The sequence below is a fragment of the Panthera pardus genome, unplaced genomic scaffold (assembly GCF_024362965.1).
Source record: "Panthera pardus isolate Hobbes unplaced genomic scaffold, ASM2436296v1 HiC_scaffold_11, whole genome shotgun sequence".
NCBI classification, from domain to species: Eukaryota; Metazoa; Chordata; class Mammalia; order Carnivora; family Felidae; genus Panthera; species Panthera pardus.
This window is the reverse complement of record NW_026526666.1, coordinates 90,841,759-90,864,064: the sequence shown is the minus strand read 5'-3', so window position 1 is coordinate 90,864,064 and position 22,306 is coordinate 90,841,759. Positions and strand designations below refer to the sequence as shown.

General features: G+C 58.0%; 1 protein-coding gene across 1 annotated transcript in view; it reads right to left on the bottom strand.

Annotated features, from left to right (window-relative positions):
• RAP1GAP (RAP1 GTPase activating protein) overlaps positions 1 to 22,306 on the bottom strand; it is a 50,431-nt gene that overhangs the window by 8,383 nt on the left and 19,742 nt on the right. The window contains 16 exon segments of the mRNA XM_053898847.1: positions 565 to 696; positions 2,561 to 2,698; positions 3,146 to 3,232; positions 3,880 to 3,951; positions 4,388 to 4,543; positions 5,592 to 5,721; positions 5,855 to 5,955; positions 6,162 to 6,245; positions 7,327 to 7,380; positions 7,739 to 7,817; positions 8,079 to 8,182; positions 10,328 to 10,513; positions 10,977 to 11,015; positions 11,945 to 11,992; positions 13,084 to 13,119; positions 19,192 to 19,285. Coding sequence (XP_053754822.1) covers positions 565 to 696; positions 2,561 to 2,698; positions 3,146 to 3,232; positions 3,880 to 3,951; positions 4,388 to 4,543; positions 5,592 to 5,721; positions 5,855 to 5,955; positions 6,162 to 6,245; positions 7,327 to 7,380; positions 7,739 to 7,817; positions 8,079 to 8,182; positions 10,328 to 10,513; positions 10,977 to 11,015; positions 11,945 to 11,992; positions 13,084 to 13,119; positions 19,192 to 19,285 — 1,540 coding nt within the window.

The window sequence follows — 22,306 nt, the reverse complement described above, 5'->3', positions numbered from 1 at the left end:
GCACAGCAGCCCGGGACCTGACACACAGTAGGTGCTCATGGAAACTCAGGGCGGGCCCACAGTAGATGCTCACACAGTACACGTCCACACGGCAACCCAGGTCCTGACACAGTAGGTGCTCACATAGCAGCCCAAGTCCCAACACACAGGAGGCACCCACCAGCATCTCAGAGCCAGGCACACAGCAGGTGCTCACACAGAAATCCAGGTCCTGACACACAGTAGATGCTCCCGGCAACTCAAGGCTTGACATTAGGTGCCCACAAAGCAGCCCGATTCCCAGCACATGATAGACAGTAGGTGCTCGATAAAGAGTGTCAGATAGAGATAGCCCCAGAGCTGACCCACAGAAAGTCACCTGAATAAGGGGCCAGGGGGAGGGAAGGGGGCTGCAGGCTCTGTGCACCCCAGTGTCATGGCCCGGACATTGGACCCCCATGGAGAGCAGTGGCTAGACTGAGTCTAGAACCCAGGCTGGGCACTCAAATGCCAGGGCAACGGGAGGAGGCGGGGCCGGGCCTCGGAGGTCGGGGAGAGCGGAGGGCTACTGGGGGTGGCACTCACTATTCCAGCTGCCTTGGCCAGGTCGGGGTTGTTGGGGGCAAAGCTCCCGCTGTGGCTGGTGGACACGGTGTTGGGTTTCTTGTTGCTTAGTCCCATGGCATCCATGGACTGGCTGCGGCTCCGGATGACCCGCTGTGAAGGTGGGGTGGGAGTGGAGGCGGCACAGACTTCGTGAGGTCCCACCCCCCACAGAAACCCAGGAGCCCCGGCGTCTGGCCCCTCCCCACCAATGCCACTCCAGGGGACCCCCGGAAGTCCCTGCCTGTGAGGCCCCAGGAGAGGTGAGTCCACATGGTGCCTAAGGGCAGTTTGGGCCTCAGCTCTGCCACCAGCCTGCTGGGGGCCGTTGGGCAAGCCACTTCACCTCTCGGAGCCTCCCGGCACTCTCATGTGGCTGTAGTAAGGACTGCAGAAGATGCTGGGGCATGAGCCAGAGCACGCAGAGAGCCCTCCAGAAACCTCAGTTTCTTGCTTTTAGGGTCCTTTAGGGCTTCCTCTCCTTGCTTTTCTTTCCTCCTTCTCTCCTTTTCTTCCTTGCTTTCTTCAGCCAATCTACACTGAACATTTCCTATGGGGCCAGGTACTTTATTCTCATTTTCTCACTCAATGCACCCTACCAGGTGGGCATTATTATCATGCCCATTTTGACAAATGAGATGAGCCTGGAACCCAGATGCCAAATCACATGCCCTGCACTGTGGGCTCTACGGCCTCTAAGAAATTCTTTGACCTAATCCGGCACCTACTAGATTTGAGACCACTGGAGCCCTCCCTCAAGAGCCCCCAGACCCATGTTCACCCCACCCATTCCCGGTCTCTGGTGGGCACAGGCAGGGCTCTCCTCAGTCCCCTTTCTCAAAGAAAGTCTGTTCGCCTAAGTCCAGGGCAGGCCCGGGCAGCTGGGCCAATCCCCTTATGCAAACCCGCGTCTCCAGCTTTGCTGTCTGCCCTGGGGTGATGGCGAGGCCCAACCAGCCTGGCTGGGCACCCAGAGGATGGGCAGCCCCCCTCCTGGGAGTGGAGAAGGTGGCAAAGGAGCCACAGCCTGGGGACCTGCAGCTTGGGGGCGTCCAGGCCCTACGGGGGAAAGAGACACTCCCTCCTCCTCTCTCACTTTGGACAGCAGTTGCTGAGGTAGGTTGGCTTTTGAACTTACGTTGCACTAATCTAGCTGCTTTACAAATAATTCTCAACAGTTGTATGAAGTAAACGGCCATTGCCCTACCCAGGAGATAGAGAAACTGAGGCTCAGGGGTGCCTGGCTGGCTCAGTCGGGAAGAGCATGCGACTCGATCTCAGGGCCGTGGGTTTGAGCCCCATGTTGAGTGCAGAGACTACTTAAACAAATACAACTTGAAAAAAAAGAAACGAAAGAAACTGAGGCTCAGAGGATGCTCAAGCTGGTAAGTGAACCCAGGCCGTCTGTACCCTTAACTCTAAGGTAATGCGGAGACAGCCATGGTAGGTCACACAGGCCTAAGGTCATACGGGCCAGGTTCCTCTCCTACAGCCACTCGGTTCACAAATGGCATCTCAGACTTCTGTTTCTCTCCCTCAGTGAGGACGGAGACCTCCTCCTCTCTTCTCTGCCTGCTGACCTGGTAGCCACCACCAGAGGCACCAGAGGCACTTGGTTGCCGCTCAGAGGGCTCGAACCTTCGCGGAACTCCCAGGTAGACTCCACCCCCAAGCCTAGGCCCCCGCCTCCAACCATTAACTCCTCCCAAGTCAGAGCCCCACCCTAAAGCCTAGGTCCGTCCTGAGGCTCGCTGTCACCCAGACTCTACCCCCAGGTACTTGCCACCTAGCTCCTAGCTCCTCTCACGTCTAACAACCCCACCCCCAGACTCCACCCAGAGCTCCGCCCCCACCCGACTCCACCCCCAATGCGAGCCGCCTCCAGCCGCCCCTCCAAGCCTCGTCCATAGTCCCACCCCCCGACTCCACCCGAGCCAGGTCCCAGTTTCTCTGCCCCAGGTAGACCCTGGCCCTTCACCTTAAAAGACTCGAAGAATCCGCCGCCCCCGCCGCCATTCTCCATCTTGTCCTCGTCACCGCCCAGGCCCATCATGGACTGGCTGTGGATGTGCAGTTCCTCATAGAGCGTCTCCAGGAGGGCAGCCCGTGTCCGCTCCTGTGGGCCAGGTCGAGGCCATCAGGAGAGACCCCAGTGATCGGCCCTTGGTTCTACAATTCGAATCCTGGCCACCTTCTCTGCGTCAGCAGGGAGTGGGCCTGGGCCCCGGGCCCCAGGAGCCCATGCTAGCTTCCCTGGGACCCCCACCTCGCAGCTCCAGCAGCGCTCAAGGCTGCTCATGTCCCAACCCACGGTCTGCCCCTTCCCTCATGGTGCCCTCTGTGCCAGCCTGCCCACCTGCGAGCACCTCCTGGGACATTCCTCACATACCCCTAGAAATGCCCTAATTCCTCTCCCTGGACCACAGCCCTGCTGCCCCTAAATCCACCCCACCCCAGACAGCTCTCCCGGAGACCAAAGTCTGAACCTGGCATTTCCCTCCCCAGGGGCAGGGTTGAAATGCCAGGTTGCAGGCAGGGGTCCAGCCCAACAGCCCATCCTCACCTCCAGTTTGGCAAACTTCTCTGCCTTGTAGCAGGCATATTCAGCATTGATCAGCTTTGTCAGCAAAAACTCCTGGAACTCAGGCCCCTGGGAGCCCCCCAGCGTGGAGAGGAGAGAAAGGGCTCAGGTGAACACAGAAACAAGGGGCTGGAGCTCCTGAGCCGCACCCTGCTGGGGCCCTGGGGCCATCCTCGTCTCTCTCAGAAGGGGGCCTCCTTGGCCTCAGCCCCCCAGCCCAGGTACCTGTGAGGGCCCCCTAGGCCCTTCATGGTTGCCCACCCCTTGGAAGAGCAGACCTCATAGATGCAAGGGGCTGGCTGGGATCTCCCACTGCCTCAGTCTGGGGGAGAAGTGAGGGGTCTGAAGCCAAGGCTCGAGGTGTGGCTTCTGAGAGATGAGAGAAATGTGTTGCCCCCTTCCCAAACATTTTAGAAGGAAGAAGACTGTAATTGTCAAAAAGATAATACGAGTTAGGAAGGGCCACAGAGCCTCTATGAGAAATCTAAAATAATGATGCAGATTGTTCCCTGACTTTATAAATAAAGATCACAGTGTGTATCCATCCGTGTGAATGAGAAGCCAGTCCCCGGTGACATGGTTAGGGGAGCCCAGCTGCCCTGGCACACAGTGGGGCCTCAGGACCTCTTACAGCAGACTGTGCACCCCCCCCCCCCTCGGCCCCCACCCATTTTGTCCTACTCTGTCCATGACTGGGGCTGGGGGCTGCCCCTCACCTTCCTGAACACAGCAGGGTCCGGGAGGGGGGGCCCAAAGAAGGGCACGTCGTCTCTAGCGGTGACAGAGACCTGCAAGGGAGAGCAGCAGTCTCTGTGGAGTCCCCACCCCAGCCAGAGACCCCTAATTCATCCCTGGCCTGCCCCCTGCTGGGGAAGGTTCAGTGACTGCAGACTGGGTGAGTGAACCCCAGGATTTCAGCTCGTCCATCCTTGGTCCTGAATTTGAATGGTGAGAAAGGGTGGAGGCTCTCAGAGGTCATAGAGGATAGGGAAGGCCTAGGAGGCTAAAGGGTAGAGCAGGGCAACCAGCTCCTTTGAGGCGGGAAAATTGGGGGAGCAGGGAGGGTGGGATGGGAATCCTCCGTCAACAGAGCAAGGGGGGTGCTCAGAGCCCTCCGGACAGTCCCCCTATTTACAGGTGGGAAGACTGAGGCTCAGAGAGGTCTCAGAGTGACTCAGGGAGGGGCTGTGGCTGAGAGCCCTGGGAAGCTCCACGATCACCCACCTTGTAGAGCGGGCCATCGGGCCCCCCGCCCTCGGCCTGCACCACCACATAGGCATGCAGGAAGTTGGATGCAATCATGTCAGGCACAAAGGGTGTGTTCTCATCCTGGAAGACTACAGCGACAATGTCGTTCCCGATGTGCCGCTTCCGCTGCAACTGAGCACAGGGCCACAGGCCTTCACAACCTGGCCGGAGAGGGGCTCCCTGGGCACGGGGGAGGGTGCCCGCGGGAGTGTGGGAGGGCTTAGGGTAGGCAGAAGGGCACGTCTAAGAATTTGCTTCCCCTCAAAACAAGGTCGTGAGAAACTTGTTTCAAAATTATTTTAGTTTGCATGGAATCCCGCGACAGATGAGGAAACTGAGGCCAAGAGAGCAGTGACTTGCGAGGCCCTGCGGTGAGTCAGAGGACTCGAACAAACTCAGGGCTCCTGGTCCCCAGGCTCTACCTCCCAGCCCTTCTCCTAAATGCCCCACACATGGCCTCTCATGAGCAAACGGGTTCCGCTCGGTATACACTTATGTTGCTGAGATGAACGGAGGATCTTCTTAGAAGAAAATCAAAAGACACTAGAAACAAATATTTCCATTTTTCTCACATTACCCTTTTATCCCCCTGGGGTGGGGGCACGGAGGAAGGTAGACAGCCCTGCAGGCAGCCTAGGACAGGAGTTCAGCTCCCAGAATATGCCCCCCACTTCCTTGCCTCCAGGCCTCTGAAGAAGGTGGAAGCCATTTTCTCCACCTGGAACATTCCCCCTCCTTCTCCCAGCAACTTTGCAGGCTAAAAATCACTTTATCTGGAAAGCTTTTCTTGACTCCCACCTCTGCCACGTTTAAGTGCCCCCATGTCACCCCACAATGCCCCTTCCCCCGTAAAAATACTAATTCACATTTATGGAGCTCTTGATATGTACCAGAGACTGTACCAGCCACTCTAGATGCATCCCTTCTTATGCTCATCTATGAGGTAGGTGCCATTATCATCCCCATTTCATGGATGTGGAAACTGAGGCTTTCCCAACACTGTAGCAGCTTGTCACCCTGCCCCAGCTAGAGCCCACGAGTTGGGAGAATGGATCATTTCCATCTCTATATCCCAGGGCCCCCTGAACCTGGTGTGGTGAACACTGAACAGACAGGTAGATGCGAGGGACAGGAGGACAGGTGGGAAGCAGGTGGCGGGGGGGGGTGGTGCCCAGGCTACCTGCTGGGCGTCCCCTTCTGTGTAGGGCAGCTTGGTGGACACGTGAAACATGATCTCCTTGTTGCGGAAGTTGCAGTACACAGACTCGGTCCCCGTCTGCCCGTGGGTCACGTCCAGGCCTCCTCGGAACCTGCCCCGGCCCCCCCCAGGCCATGGCTCAGTCTCCAGCCCCAGCCAGGCCTCTGTGGGGCCAGGACAGGGGCTCCCTCCCTGCCCGAGGGCACGGGTCCAACTAATCGATGCTTTTCCCCCCTAATGCTCACCCTTTAAAGTCCTGCAGTTTGACCTTCTGGCCGAGAAATTCAAGAAACTCCACGAAGGCAGGGCTCTCCTCATTGGTGCTGAAGAGCTCTTCCTCGGAGGTCTGGGGACACATGGAGAACTGAGGTCACCGAGCTGGCGCTGCTAAGCAGCTGCTGTCCCTCCCCCCACCTGCACCCAGAGAAGGCTGGGAGCCTCTCGCACCCCACCCCCAGGTCCTGGGAAACGGAGTCCCTGGGCAGGTGCTCCCAGTGGCAAAGGATCCACAGCCAGGCGGGTCGGAGGGCAGGGAGGAGAAGGTGAGCGCACCTGCCCCAGCTTCTGATAAATGACTCCAAACTTGAAGTTATTGCTGATAACATGCTCATCAAAGGTGACGATGAGGCGGGAAGCCTGGGGGGAGAGGGTGATGGGTGAAATAGGCCGCTTTTTTAAGTTGCCATTTGCTGCTCTTCGTGCCAAGCACTGTGCCACGAAGTTTACCTGTGTCATCTCATTCAATCTTTAGGACAAGCCCACGAGGGAGACAATGCTGCTGTCCCCATTTCCCAAAGGAAGAAACCAAGGTTCAGAGAGCTTAAGTAACTTGTAACTTGCCTAAGGTCAACTGCTGGCAAGTGGCAGCGCTGGGACTTGAACTCATGTCCAAAGCGTAAACTCACTGCTCCTGAGTGTTGCCCACAGGCCCCCTGCCCTATTCCATCCACTCTGTAACACCTGACTTGTTCCTTGGCTCCTCTATAAACCCACAGCGTCATTCTAGAATGAGCCAAGTCTCACCAACTTGAGTGGAGCCTTGAGAAGTAGCCCCTTCCCTCACCTTGGGCCTCAGTTTCCTCTTTTGTATCCAAGAGGTAACGTCTGATTTCTGAGGCCCCTTCCTTTGGGGGACCTCTCCTGGACCCCACCACCCCTCTCCTCGCTCCAGAATTCAGTCAGAGCCACAAGGGCTTACATGCCTTTTGGGGCCACCTTTTCCGGGAAGCACCCCTGACTCACTGAAGACAAGCCACCATCCCTTCCCCACATGGTCATAGCACCTCAAACCCAGCACCAGAGCTGGGAGCGTGGCTGCTGTCTATGGGGCAGCATTTACAGAGGTGCCTGTGTTATTATTCCCCCTCCCCTGTTCCCCTTGGGTCAGAAGGCAAGGCCAGTGGAGTCCCCTGGCTCAGGCACACTGACTGCCTTGGGAGGGTCCCCAAAAGGCATTGAGAGTAAGGCCGGCCTCCAAGGCGGACAATACCAAGTTTGAAGGCAGGCCTCCTTTATCCACTGTGCATCGCCGGATAAGACACAGAACAGTTCTGAGCCTCTGCTTCCTCTTCTGCAGACTGGTGACTTTGCAGCATTGTTGTGAGGGTTAACTGAGAGGACTTAGGGGAGACACCCGGTACGCAACAGGTGCCCAATGAACGCCCAGTTCCCTCGTTCCCTACCCACCCCAGGGAGCAGGGCCCAGATGCAGCCATACCTTGGGGTAGAGCACAGGGTAGAATCGATCCACATTCACATCTTCACACACCAGCTGCAGGAAGAGAGAAGGGAGAAGCTGAGGCTGGGGCCTCAGGGCCTCCCTGGCCACCGGCCGCGCGGGCTGGAGAGGACAGCAGCAGAAAGGAGAGGGAACAAGGGAGTTTGCAGCAGGACTGGGGGCTCGCTGTTGCTCAGAATGGGGTCTCCCGTATCCGAAGGTGCTCTAAAGTGACCCAAAAGCACCGGGCAGGGGACAGGAGCCCAGAACACGTGGCAGCATGCCAACGTCATGGGACACGTGAGAGGTGGGACCTTGGAGACAGGGCTGCAGCACGCAGGGCTGGGATGTGGGGCTAAAGATGACAGCGTGCCAGCTGTGTGCCCACCTAGGGTGCCCAAAGAGGCCTCACCTTTGCCATCTGGACCACATTGGGGAACTCAGTGAGGCAGGAGATGGGGATGACATCATGGTGTGTCCGGCACTTGGTCCTGGGAGGAGAAAGCCCGCGCTGAGGGGCGAGGCAGTGGGAAGGAGAGATGGAAGGCCCTCCACACACAATAGGGGCAGAGGGGACACACCCCGGGGAGGACCAGAGGTGACGACGGGGCCAGGCCTGGTTGGGGTGCTAACTTGCTGAGCAGCCTCAGGCAATTCCCTGCCCTCCCTGGGCCTTGGTTAGAAGAGTGGGCTTTTAGATGGCAAGACCTCAGCCCCGGCTGCTGTCGCAGGGCCCCTCACCCCACCCTCACCTGAGCAGCAACCGCAGGTGCTCCTGGTCCCCGATGACCTCGTACTTGAGTGAGAAAACAAGGTGGCCCAGGGCAGTGTCCAGTGAGTAGTAATTGAAATGCTCCTGTGGTGGGAGGAGGGGGGGCGGACAGAGGGCAGAGCTGAGCTTGGGGTTCCAGAAACCAGGCCAGAGAGCCAGCTCGCTCCCAGATGGGGGGCTTTCACCCAGCAGCCGGTGTCATGGCTAATGGCAGACTCTGCATCAGACGGATCTGCCTTCAAATCCTACCTCTGCCACCTGCCAGCTGGGGAGCCTGAGAAGGTCACCTCACCTCTCTGTGCCTCAGTTTCCCGTTCTGTAAAACGGGAGGCCAACTACCTCGTGGGATGGTGGCAGGGGCTGAAAGAGATGAACAGTCCAGCATAGAGTAGGCGTTCAGTGAAGGTTAGTTACTTTGTCTGTCGGGGTCCTCATCAAAGTCAGGACCACATTTGTACCTGCATCTCTGTCTCCCCGCTCCTGCCCTTCTCGGGGCTGGGCACACAGTAGGTGCTCAATAAAAATACTCTGATTGATTGCTCAATTTGTGGCTCTCTGGCCCCTGAAGCCAGGGCTCGTGAGAAACAGGAAGTGAAACATCTCATGAACACACTGGGCGGCTCACCGGACAGGTTCCCACCCTCCTGCCTCACCTGGAGAAGCTACAGGGTTGGGAAGAAATCTTGCAGAAGGCCCGAGGGGAAGCTGTGGCAGGAACGGTACCCCCAGAGAGGAGCCCGGGGCTGGCACCTCCAGAGGGGGAAGTCCTCAAATCAAGGGCAGGCCAGGAGTGCCAAGATATTCCACCTCAGCCCGGCCCTGGGCTCCCCCTGCTGGCCCTGGCCCTGGCAGTGGGGCTGGCTCCCAGCCACACCCTAGGAGTCATCCTGGAAGTCAGTTCTGTTGAAACGTGAACACCTGTGCTCGGAGGGCAGGAAGAGAAGGAGGCAGGGGCAGGGGATGTGCCCCACAAATCCGCAGCTCGGGGACAGTCTGAGTGGGCCTGGAGCCAAGAGTCCCCCCCAGCTCTGCCTGGGGACAGAGTGGCGGAAACCCCCGAATGCTTGGCACCATCTGCAGAGAGGGAGTGGCAGGTCCTTGGCAAAGAGGGCTGCGCCGAAGTCCTCGAGTCCTCTGAGCCAAGAGCATAAACCCTCCCGGCACGTCTTAATGGAAGGTCAGCTGGAGGTAGGTCCAATTCCTGGCTCAGTAATTGTGTGACCTTGGCCAAGAACTTCACCTCTATGAGCCTCAGTCTCCTCTTCTGTAAACACTAGAGCAATCCTGATCTCACAGAGTAATTATGAAAATGTAGTAATAGCTAACGTTAAGTACTTACTATGTGCCGGGCATGGTTCTCTATACTTCACGTGTACTTTTATTATCCTCATTTTTACAGATGAGGAAACGGGCTCAGGAAGGTCAAACGACTTGCCCAAGGTCACACCATCAATAAATGGAAGAGCCAAGATACACACGCAGGCCATGAGACTCCAGAACCCACAGCCCACTCCACCAGCTGGGCTGGAGATGGACAGAGGTACAGCAGCTGGCATGGGGCCTGGCACGCACTAGATCCCAGCATGGGACCTCCCCTCCAGCTACCACAATCTCACCCGGTAACTTCTGCCTGGAGCACTGCTGGGTGACACTCTGACCAGTTGTTACCGGGCAGGATCCCTGCTCTGGGGCTGGAGACGGGGCAGGGGTTTGTGCCAGGCCAGGTCAGGCCATGACACTACACTAGTCTCCCAGCCCTGACCTCATGGTACCCAAGGGCAGGGCCCGGGTCTGTTTGGTTTGCTGCTGCACTCCTGGTGCCTAGAACACGGCTGGCACACAGCTGGTGCTCATTATTTTCTAACCTTGACTGAGCACTCACTCTATGTTGGACCCCATTCTAAATACCTTACAAGCATCGTTCTCATTAAAGCTGTGCAGCATCCCCCTGAGGTGGGTGTCATCACCCTCTCCGTGTTTATGGATGAGGAAACAGAGGCACGGGGAGGGTAAGTGACTTGCCCATTGTCCCACGTAGCAAGTGACAGAGCCAGGATCGTGCCGCGGTAGAGTCTCTGATGTTAACCACTATGCCATAATGTTTGTTGAATGAAAGCGTGAATCCACCACAAATGTTCCGGGACGTGGGACTCAGGACTACCACCCAGCCCCAGCCCTTGGGTTTGGCTCCCTCCCGGGCCCAGCCCCCAACACCAGCGGGCCACCCACCTTGCCAAGAAAGTGCTTCCGGTAGATGCGGGCTGTGGGGTTGCACTCGAGCTTCACCTTGGTCGTGGGTGACTGCAGCGGCTCTGTCTCCGGGATGCTGGTGATTTCGTGGTTGGTGCCTTCAATCCAGTAGCCCCCGAACTGGGGCAGCAGGATGAGGGGGAAAGGTCCTTCTCGCCCCAGGACCTGACAGAGGACTCAGCTGAGAGCCACCCACACTGCACCCTACCAGGGCCTCAGGACATCCCCCAACTCAGACCCAGGGTCACTTCTGCCACGGCTTAGGAGAGCTAGGGAACAACCCAGAGCCCACGTGGACCCCAGGGCTTCCATCCACCCCCCCAGCTTACTTGCTCCAGCCCTTTCCCTCCTACTGCAGGCACAGACCCAGGCCACATGGAACCCCCTGTTCCAGTCTCCAAGAATGGGGACTTGGTTCGGGAAGGTAGAGCTGGGAGAATGACCTTGGCCAAGAGGCTGAAACGTCGGGATTAAAGGCCTAAGGGTTCACATGGACTCTAAAGACTTGGGCCAGTAAACTGAGGCCCCAGAGCCCATGGCAAGGTCTATGGTCAGGCTCCTGGCAGGGAGGAGGACCTGAGAGTCCAGACTCGGGGTGAGGATGGGTTCAGGGGGTCCAGCCAGTTACCTCATGGACGCTCGGATAGGGAATGTAGTCCTCCTCTGTCTACAAAACACAAGCAGGCCAGAGACCCAGCTGGGGTGGGACCCTCACCCTTTACTTACTTCCAGTCTCCCCAGAATGCTCCATTGCTCAGCCAGCCACCTGGGCTGGGAGTGTGGATGGGGCTGTGTCATCTCCCCAGGGCTTCCCAGGGGTGACCCCATGAGGCAGGGGCTGAGCAAGCTTAGCTCACTGAGTGCTGGCAGTCTCCCCAGGGTGTCTCTCTGCCTGGGGAAAAGGAGGCTCACCGCCTCCCCAGAAGAAACCCAGGGACCAGTGATTCTCAGTGCATCAGAATGGCCTTGAGGGCTCCTTAAACACGCACTGCTGTGCCCCATCCCCAGTTTCCCAGGGTCTAGGTGGGGCCCAAGAATTTACATTGTAACAAGCTTCCAGGTAATGCTGTTGCTGCTGGTTCAAGGACCACACTTTGAGAACCCTGCTCTGAACAACGAATCAGGCATATGCTCACAAGCCCCCTCCTCAACCCTCACCTTGAAGCCCTGGGCGTCCCCCTGTTCCCTCCCAGGCCAGCCACCAGTCTTCTTGGATTGCTGAGGTCCCAAATCCAGCATAGAACCACATGCCTATCTGGAGGGGATGTGCAACTCCCACCCCAAGAAAATCCTGAGTCTAAACAAGAGCCTCCCTGCATCTCCTTCCATCCCCCGCCTCCTCTCAGTCTCCTCGCAGCAGGCTGGGGGGCAACCAGGCCACTCCTCCCATCTCCTCCTCTCCTCCCCTCCCCATCTGCCTTCCCAGGCAGAAGCCTCCAGGGTCCTGGGTTTGAGTCTTCCTGTAACTGCTGATCACGATTGGCGAGAGAGTCTCCCCAACCCCTCCAGGTCCCAAGGCCTTTGGAGAGACTGCTCGGGAAGCAGCACAGGCAGACGGCCACAGAAGGGTAGGGTGGGGCCACGGTTCCAACCTACTTTGAGGGGTGGTGGGAAGGAGCATCGTTGTTCATCCATCCTGCTTCCCTGCAAAGAGAAGGTAACACGTCCCGTCACACCCCCCCATGCCTGTTGCCAGCGCTCCCATGGGAGGCTCATACCTCTTCCTGTGAAGGGGGAAGCCAGGGCTGTGCGGGGGTACTCCCAGGGCAGGGTGTTGGCCGGCTCTGTTACTCAGGCCTCTGCAGGGAGGGCTGGGGGCTCTGTGCAGGAGTGTGTGCCACTGGGGCTGGGGGCAGGGGTGGTGACAGGGTTGGGGGCACGCACTAGTGTGTGAGTATGGGGCAGAGGCCATTGCATCTACACAGATGTGTGTTTTTTAAATTTACTTACACAGATGTGTTTTTAAGAGAGAGAAGGAGAAGAGGACAGAGAGAGAGAGAGACAGAGGAGGCGAGAGGCAGAGATAGAAAAACTACAAGAGGCAGAGAAACAGGAAGGGGCAGAAGAGAGGGTTTGGATGGTGAACTGACATGGGGGGGAAGCTCCTGAGGTTTGTTCAAGTTGCCCCACCCCCACCCCCGCCCACCTCCCAACATGTACCCATGCACCAGAAAGAGGCCTGGGAAGACCAGGGCTGGGCATGGAAAGTGGGCAGGGGTCAGGCCGAGGGTGTGGGGCACCTCCCCCTGCCTGTGGCACAGCTTCTGGTCACCCTGTGCCTGGTATCTGTCCCTTCTCCCATTCTACATGGGGGTCCTGTAGAGCCTGTGACGCCTCTCAGGGGGATGGGAAATGTGTCTGTGGATGTGTGGGTGTGTGTGCGTGTGGGTGTGTGCGGGAGATGTGTGTGCGGATGTGTGGGGGGGGGATGGGGGGATGAGGCACCGAGCCCAGCCCTGCTGGGGACCTCCATGGGAATGGGAGAAGGGGAGACACAAGTGGGGCCCGGGCCTTGGGTCAGACAGGGAGTTAGCACTGCCGGTCCCCATCCTCTACTCTGACCCCCAGACCGAGGGCTCAGGAAACTCACCGCCGCCATCTCCTGCCAGCACAGTCTGCCTGGGGCTCCCGGCCTGTCCTCAGAGAGGCTGCAGGACTGGAGCTAGAGCAAGGGCCCTCACCCCAGCCCACCCCTCTCCTTGGCTCCCCGAAAAGGGCGACAGAGCCAACCTCACCTGCATCCTCTCAATCATGTCAAACAGATCTGTGCTCTGCAAGAGACGGGGGAGGGCGGGTCAGTCGTCAGGTGGCCCAGCCGACCCTGCTAAGTCCCCGAGGAGTCTCCACCCACCTCTGCCCTCCTGGTTCCCCCAACCCTGACTAACCACGTGGGCCGGTCCGAGCAGCAAGAGGAAGTGGAAAGGGCATTGCAGAAGGGAGCTCCGTGCAGCTGACCAGCAGGCCCTGACCAACTGCTCAGTGAAGTCAGCCCAGGGCTCCCCCCCTGGCCCTGTAAGCAGTATGGACTGGGTTGGGGGGGGGGGCGGGGGGCTGTTGGGAGAGACAGCGCCGGGATGTCCCATTGGCCCAACAGCTGTGTGAGTCCACACGCACCCCCTCCCCCCTCCTGCTCCAGCCAGCCTCTCCCAGTGCCAGCCAACGGCACACACAGGGTTAATCCGGGCATCTGCCAGCTGTGCTTGGCAGCTTCAGCCTCCTGGAAGGCGGCATCCTTGCCTGCTGGTGGGGTTGGGGGTTGGGCCTGGGAAGCCCCCAGGGTCTCTAGGACAGTGCCCCTCCCCCAGCAGTTCCAAGGCCTCAACTCTTTTGGCTCCTGCTGCCCAGTGGGGGCACTGCCTGAGCTCACATACATGTGCTATGGGGTTGTGCACCAGGAAACACATTCTCTCTCTCTCTCTCTCTCTCGCTTGAACGCACAGCCTTGTACACCAATATTTAAACACACTCTCACTGTACCAAAGAAACCAAACAGACATGAACACCCCGCCCCCAAACCCAGGGGATCTGTGCACACCAATCCTGAGCCTCAGAACCGTGCGCTAACAAATACACACGGCAGCGTCCGAAATTACACAACAGCACACACGCATAGACCCACGTACCACAAAGCCACACACACAGATGCAAACCCACCCCTGTGCAAATGTGCACACCAGTAATCGAACACGAAGCTACACAAACACCACAAAACCACTCTCGCACCTGTGCGCCGAGAGACACGATCGCAGGCGCTCGCAGACACAGGCAGCTGTGTCCACAGCAACTTGGCCACAGAGCCCCGCTGCCACATACAAGCTCACCTTTCCCTATCGGTCACGCAGCCCGGTAACAGGCAGGACAGGCCTGACCCCCCAACGTTAAATGAGTTTTGAGAAGCAGGAAGAAACAAAAGCACGCAGCCACCGTGGAAGTGGTCAATCGGCAAGGATGGGGGTACAGGTCTGGTCCTCACACACGCCCCCTCACATCCACCTGAGTGCACACCACCCATCACAAAGACACAGCTTAAAGATCCCGAGACACAAACACCCCAGGTGCACACTCGAAGGCCCGCCACAGAGGCAAAACCCACACTGTAAAATGCACTATGGGAGGCCAGAGGAGACACTGACCTACGGTCACCTATGGCCACACGCAACACTCTGAGCTTGGAAGAGCCAATTCCATAGGAGCTACAGCAGAAACCACTGATGGACGCCTGCAGTCCAGGTAGACAAATTTGCCTGTTAGCACCCTGTACAACAGCAACATCGGCATCTATGCCTGGGTCACACAGTCTCAGCTCAGCACAGTCCCGGCACGAGAGTGATGTGGGCGCATTAATGTCCCCCAGAGCTCCCCACTCAGGGCGACCAGGAACAATGCACCGGGAGTCACAGCCACATAAACATTGACACATGGTACTGTCACCCAGAGAGCACACACAGCAACAAGTGACACCCACAGTTACAGCCTCACAGGCGCAGCAAACGCCCTGACACATGGAAGACTGTGAGCAAAGTGGCCCAGAGCACCAGTCAAAGTTACACCGCGACATCCAGACCCCTCCTAAAGGGGGCAGGGGACGGTGGAGCGGTCCCTGAGGCTAACAGGCACACGGACTCAAGCACGCACAGTACCACTTCAGCCCAGAGCCACGGTGCCACCACGGGCACTCTGATCCGGGGACAGCTGCAGAAAGAGCCCCAGGCCCGGGACCCCAGGGCAGGGCTGCGCCCTGTGGCCGCTGTGGCCGGGTGTCAGCCCAGAAGCTAACACGCCCTCCATGACGGAGACTCGCACACCCGCCCTGGCTGGGGCAGAGCCTGCCCGGCTCCGGGAAAGTCGGGCTGAGCCGGCTCCGCGGACCCCCTCGGGCAGGCCGCCCTCGCTCTGGTCCTCACCTGCCAGCCGGCCCCAGCGGGCAGCGAGCCCCTCCGCGGACGGCCGGGAGGCGCCAGGGGCCGCGGCTGCGCCATCCCGAGCCTGGCCCGGCCCGGCCCCCGCCCCGGCGGCGCTTCAGCTGGCCCGGCCGGCTCCCGCCCGCGCGCGCCCCTGCCCGGGCCCCGCAGCGCCGAGCTCCGCACTCCCCGCTCCGGGATCCCGGCGGCGCGCTGCCTGAGCTGGGCTCGCCGGGCCGCCGGGCCCGGAGGGGGCGGGGCGCCAGGTACGGGCGTCGCGGGGGCGGGGCTTCTGAGATCCGGGGCGGGGACAGAGGAGCCCCCGCCCCCCCCCCCCCCCCCCCCGCCGTGCGGGCCCGGCTCGCGGTTCCCGGACACTGCGCCTGCGCGCTCTCGCCGGCGCGCTGCAAGCTTTTGGCGCGTGGGGCCCTACGGAGACCCGAGGCTCTGCTCAGCGCGCCCCTATCCCGCCTTCTTTGTCTTCCCACACTCTGGGGATCCGCCTCGGGGCCTCAAGGACGGGGTTCTTGGGACAGGCTGTGAAGCCGGGCAGGAAGAGGAGAGAGGGTTACTTCATAGACAGCTTTCCTTGAGCACCTACTTAATGTTGGACTCTTGGCGAGGATGACCTCTCCCCACAATCCAGGAGGTACGAGTATCATCCCCATTTTACGGAATAGAAGACTGATTCCAAAAAGTGAAAGATCATGCCCAGGTTCACACAGCTAGGAAGAGGCAGAACTGGGAATCCAGGGAAAGGCCTGGAGCTGCTCTCCGCTCCCTCCTCATCTCCCCTCACCCTCTAATGCCTGACAGTGGCTGGTGGGTTTCCTTCCTTCCCCGGTTCCCGTGCCCACACCGGACCCTAACTGCCCCTGATCCTAGGGGAGGGAGGAAACAGGGACTGCCAAGACCCCACCGTACAGAGTGCACTTCGGGACATGAGGGTTCTAGCACTGGCCTTGCCACAACTTGCTGAGTGGACTTGAGTGAGTCCCTGTCACCTCTGTGGGCTTCAGTTTCCCATCTGTAAAATAGAAGGCCACCAGTCTTCCCACCTCTGCAGACCCTTCCGGCTGACCCTGCATTGTGTCTGCCGCCACTGTGCAGTGGGGGGCCGGAGCCTCAGCACCCCTTCCCCAGACATACTGGGAAAGCGGCAATTGCTTCCTGAGCTGTGGCCAAGTCAACACCTGCTGCTTTGGACCCTGCAGGGGCAGGCCTGCCCACCAGCTCAGTGCACAATCTCTCTTCAGCTTCCTGGAGAAGCTGCCAGTAGCTGCCCATCACCCTCCATCTCCAAGGCAAGGGCTCCTGGAAGGAAGGCACTGGACCTTCCTTTCCTCCAGACCTGGCCCTCGGTCAGGCTGGAGCCCGGCAGCCGGCGGGAACTCTGGAGATGTGTGTTCCAGACACGGTGTAGCTTTGTTTTTAATAATTAACAGCAGCAAATATTGATTTACACAGGCACTTCCAGGCCTGAGCGCTTCCGGGCACCCATCGAAATGCAGCCAGAGAAATGTCCATTCCCATACTGGGAGGAGGTGAGACCTGCTCACATCATTGGAGATGTCTGTGTGACAGGTGGAGTGGAGAATGTACACACCCCATGGAGAATGTGCATGCAGCTGTGTGTGTGTGTGTGTGCGTGTGTGTGTGTGTGTGTGACTCTCAGACCAGATGAGGCTGTGTGTGCATGGACATCATGGGTACCTGTATTTGTGTTTGTACATGTGTATCTGTATACACATGCATGTGTACATGTGCAAGTCTCTGAATATGTTTGCAGACATGTGAATTTGTCCATGGACATGGGTGTGGGCAGATTGTGCACGTACATGTGTGCAGATTTCTGAATTCCTAAGTGGAGAAACCCCTATGGGGGGCAAGGTAGGAGGGCCCCGAATAGCTCAGTGTCTGTACAAATGTGGTCTTCCAATGAGAGGGGAATGTCCCTTCTGGGTGTTCTGTCCTGCCCTGGAAATGTAGCATTGCTGATACAGTTCGGCGTCTTGATTTCCACTTTCCAAAGTTACTTTCACGGTCATCGCCCAGCTGCAAGCCAGCAAGGTGAGTAGAGAAGAAATTGGCACCTCTGTTTTACAGATGATGAATCTGAGCCTCAGAGAGGGCCAGGGACTTACCCTTGGCACAGGGAGGTCACCTGCCCCTCAGACTGGCTCCATCAACATGATAAATGTTCACAGACTTAGGGGTGCTGGAGGAGGGGCATGAAGAATGTGTCATTGGCCTGAGTCCCCTCAGCCCCACCACTGCTCTGCTGGGCATCCAGGGAGATCACTCAGTCTCTCTATACCCTGATTTCCACCTGTCCTCCCCCTACCCCCGTCAAAGGAGGATGACCCACAGACTGGGTCTTGATTCTGGAGTAGGGGTGGGCTGTCAGGGTGGGAGTGGCTTGGAGCCCGCTGTCTGGGCTGTGTTGGCACAAATGGAGGCTTTTGGCCAGCTGGGTGGAGAGGCCAGGAAGCCTGAGGGGAGGCGGCTCAGAGCTAATCCACGAAAGCCAGCCCCAGGCTGTCTGAGCAGGCAGGACTCAGGGCGAGGGGTTGTTTCAATCCTCATTTTCCTGATAGATAGACAGAGGCCCAGGGAGGGGAAGCTATGGTCTAAAGGCACACAGCCCGTGGTGAGAATCAAGGCCTCTTCCTGTATGCTTAGGGGGAGAGGGACTAGGGGGCCTCAGTCATGAACCCAGGTGCCATTGGGTTGTTCCCTTCCTGCCAAGCCCCAGGATCCACATGGCCCCATCTTGGGCTTTGGCCCAGGCACAGGGAGCAGGAGATGGTCTCAGGAGCCCCCTGATGTTGCCCTAGGATCCCCCTTGGAGGTGGTGGAATCCCACAAGGATTCCAGTCCCTGGCCATCTGCCTTCCTGGCCAAGAAGAGGTACATGGCCCTTCTTCCAGGCCCGAGTGTGGGAGAAGAGCTTAGCAGGCCCTGTGCTTGCTATTTCCTGACTGTGTGACCTTAGGAAAACCTCTCTGAGCATCTGAATCCTCACCTGGAGAATGCCTGCCATCCAAGGTTTGATGAAATGACCAAGAGGCATGATGATATCTGTGGACATGCTTTAGAAACCATAAAGTATACTGCAAAAGAGAGGGTTCATTTCCTTCTGCATCAAGGAGGCCACAAGGCCAGGCACTCTGGTCACACAGCCTGAGTTCCGACCCCAGCCCCATCATAACCTATTTGTGTGTCTTTGAGCAAGTAACTTAACTTCTCTGAGCCTTGATTTTTTCCATCTACAAAATGGGACTCATAGTAGTAGCTATCACGTAGTACTTCCAGTTTGAGGATGAAATGAAATACTGCCTATAAACCATTAAGTACCCATCTGGCATATAATAACTCTCAATAAATGCTGGTGGTCGTTACTGGTATTCTGCACAAGTTGCTCAGTTATTTATCTCTTACCTGGACTATGGCTCCTTGAGGACAGGGTCTGTGTCCAATTGATTTCTGGCCCCTCAGTGCCCAGCACAAAGTCTGATACAAATCAAGTGCTCGGCGAACACGTTTGATTTTGATGATCTCATTCACAGGGCTCTCCCCCTGTGCCAGAGATCATGGGTGGAATGTTTTATTGGCACTTTTTTCATTAAATACTCACAATAGCTCCGTGCCAGGTACTATCATTATTCCGGGCTTACAGACAAGGAAGCTGATGGGGATGTTGATAATGAAGGTGATGGAGAATAGCTGTTTGGCCAGTTTGTTCCCAGCTGTCCTGCCCCCTCCCCAACAGTGATATAGGCCCCGGCCCAACGCGCTCAGGGGTGAGGAGTGGTGTCCCCTCGGGGAGCTAAGCCTCAAGCAGCATCTGCATGAACACTTGACCGCTGTCCGCTAGTCATTCTTAATTCTCTGTCAGCCCCAGGGTCTCCAGACCAGGGGCAATGGGGAGGGGGCACTTACCTTGGGGTGGAGTGAAGCAGTGTGGGAGGGAACGAAGTCCACTCGTGGCAGGTCTAGGGCGTGAGGAAAGCACTGGTTCTGCCCATCACTCCTCCTGGGAGAAAGAAGGGGTCTTATGGTCAAGGAAGGCTCCAGGCTGGGAGGTTTGTGAACTCTGGGAGGAAGAATCGCTCTCAGAGTCGGAGGACAGATTTCATGGAGGGGAGGTCATGGGTTGCCCAGGAGGAGGGAGAGGAGGGGCTTCTGGAGCAGGGTTGCCAAACAGGCTCTCCTTCCCCGGAGATCAGAGATGTGGACAGGGTCTCTCCCTGAGTTCTCCATTAGACCTGCCCAACACGTTCCTGTCAAGAGGACGTCCACAGCCCATTCTGAAGCCCATTCTGAAGATGGGTAAACTGAGGCAGGGGGCAGTGAGGGTTGCTGTAAAGGGCTGAGTCCTGATCTCTGTACTAAGCAGGGAGCTCAACCTCTATAGACCCCTTCCTGAGCCTTCAGAGAAACGCAGCCTTAGGGCTGAGAGGACACTTGGGTGACTGCTATTCTTTTTTTTTTTTTTTTTTTTGAGAGAGAGACAAGCATGAGTGGGGAGGGGCAGAAAGAGAGGGAGACACAGAATCTGAAGCAGGCTCCAGGCTCTGAGCTGGCAGCATAGAGCCTGATGCAGGGCTCGAACCCACGAACCACGAAATGGTGGCCTGAGCCGAAGTTGGATGCTTAACCGACTGAGCCACCCAAGCGCCCCTGGCAACTGCTATTCCTAATGACAATAGTAATAGCTGACAGCCACTGGGCCTACTATGTGCCAGGCCCTGTGCCAAGCCCCTCTTTCCAGGCCTGAGGGCACAGACTCCTCACCACACTGGTATTCTCATTTAACAGATGAGGACCCAGAGGCATGCAGAGGTCATACAGCTGGTCAGGGGCAGAGCCAGCCTCTGAGTAAGGCCTGACTCCAAGCTCAGCCTCTTTGCCCACACCCACACCCCTCCCTGAGGAAAGGAAGCAGGTCTGATGAGGGCGAAGTCAGCTCCTGTGACCCTAGAAAGCCTGCTGAGGAGGCCACCTCTGGGGTCAGGGAGAGGAAATGCCCAGTGGCTCCTGGGACCCAGGGAGCCCAGGGCCGGGCGAGCCAGGCCGGCTCACCCGGCCCTGGGCTCCCTCCTGCTGCCCAGGGCCACCCTGACGTGTCTGCAACCCCGCCCCGGTCCCATCAACGGAGGCTGGTCCTGAGAGGGTGAGTCATTCCAGCTGCCAGATCTTCCGTGGCCCACAGCAGCGGGCTTGAGTCAGGCCCGTCTGGGACTGCCCCTCCCTGAAAGGGGGAGGGGCTGCAGGAACCTGGCCCAGGAAGGAGACCCTGAGGACCCTCGGAGCCCCCCTGCCCACTCTCCTCGGCCCAGCCTCTCTGGTTAGGAGAGACAGCTGAGAGGAGCCGTCCACATCCACAGCTCGGCTGCAGGCACCAGAAGCCTCTCCACCTCTCGGGGGCTGCTGGCATCTAAAAGCGGGGCCTGCACTAAGCAGTGCCCTTGACCCAGAAAAAGAGATATGGTGGCAGTGGCATTTCAAGCATGGCATCACTGTGAAGAAGAACACTTACCTGTTGTATGACCTTGAGTCAGTGCCACACCCCTCCTAGCCTCTGCTTCCAAAAAAATTTCATCATAGAGCCTGGGTAGCTAGTAGGTATTTACTCAATAAGTTCTTTGGTATTCATTCATTCATGGTAAACTCTGGCTCCCCAAGTTAGGTCTCTTCAGGTATTTGTTGAATGGGTAAATGATTGAAGGAATCAGTGACTGAATGAAGGCTGGCAGTAGGGAGCCACTGGAGGTGTGTGAGCAAGGGAACCGCCTGTACTTAGGTCCCCGTAGTTTGCCAGGTATGCTGACCTGGGGAGAGACTGGAGCTGGGGGAGTAGAGAGAGGCCCACAGAAATGGTCCAGGCAAATTCCACTGAGGTCACCCTGGGGACTCTTTGTCAAGACCTGGGTCATGTGCCTAGAACTGTATCAAGCATTTTACACCCTCACTGCAGTGCTGGGAGATTGGCGTCATGTATCCCCAATTTTATAGATGGAGAAACTGAAGCTCAAAGAGGTGAAGCCACTTCCCCTAGCAAATGGGTGACAGAGCCAGAACTGAAAGCCCACGCCCTTGACTGAGTAAGGCCGGCGCCAGCGGGGTGGAAAGCAGAGGCTGCCCAGGGACCAGGAAGTGCTGGGGTTGCAGCCCAGCTGAAGCTGGATCCCCTTAGTGGTGGGGACACGGGGACAGTGGTGTTGGCGTGGCCCTGGCCTCCCAGCGGAGGTTGTCGCCTATGATGGAGCTATTTGGGCCCTGTTCTTCTGCCTGCCCCACTCAGGCCCCCAGGCTCAGACCATGGCCACTGCAGGTCAGTCTGGCAACAGCTCCCTGACGCACTCCCCTTCCAGAACCCGCTCCGTCTGAGCTTCCCCATGGCCATTTATCCGTCTTGCACAGGGCTGCTCATGCTGGCACAGGACTACGGAGGTCTCTCGAGACAAGGAGGCGGGCGGCGGTCTGGCTTCCATCGGGGACCCTGCCGTAAGGCGCTCAACTCTCTAGTTCTTGGCTGGCTAGAGCAGGCCCCTCACAGGCAGTACCCAGCACCCCACCCCCTGCCAGGCAACTCCTCCACCTACGAGGTCATTGCTGAGGCCCTACAGGGCAGGGGAAGGGAGAGGCTCCACAATGGGGACAGAGCAGGAATTGGGCGCTCTGGGCCCTGCCTGCCCCCATCCATCCCAGCCCCGAGGGAGCAGAAGGACAGTAATGACAAAAGCCACAGCCTACCTGTGCCTTGTATGATTCCACTTAATCACCACAGCAACCCAAGTGAGGCAGGTGCTCAAAAACTGCCTGCTTTACACACAAGGAAACTGAAGCTCAGAAAGGTATGTTAACTTGCCCAAGGTCACACAGTGAATGAGGCAGAGCAAACATTGGAATCCAGGTTTGTCACTCTAGAGCCCAAGATCTGAACTTCATAGCAGGGGCAGACCTAGCAAGTCCCATTCGAGAGGTAATGAAAACAGCAACAGCAAAGGACAGCCAACACTGATACCCGACCTGCCCCGGGCAGGCTCTGCTC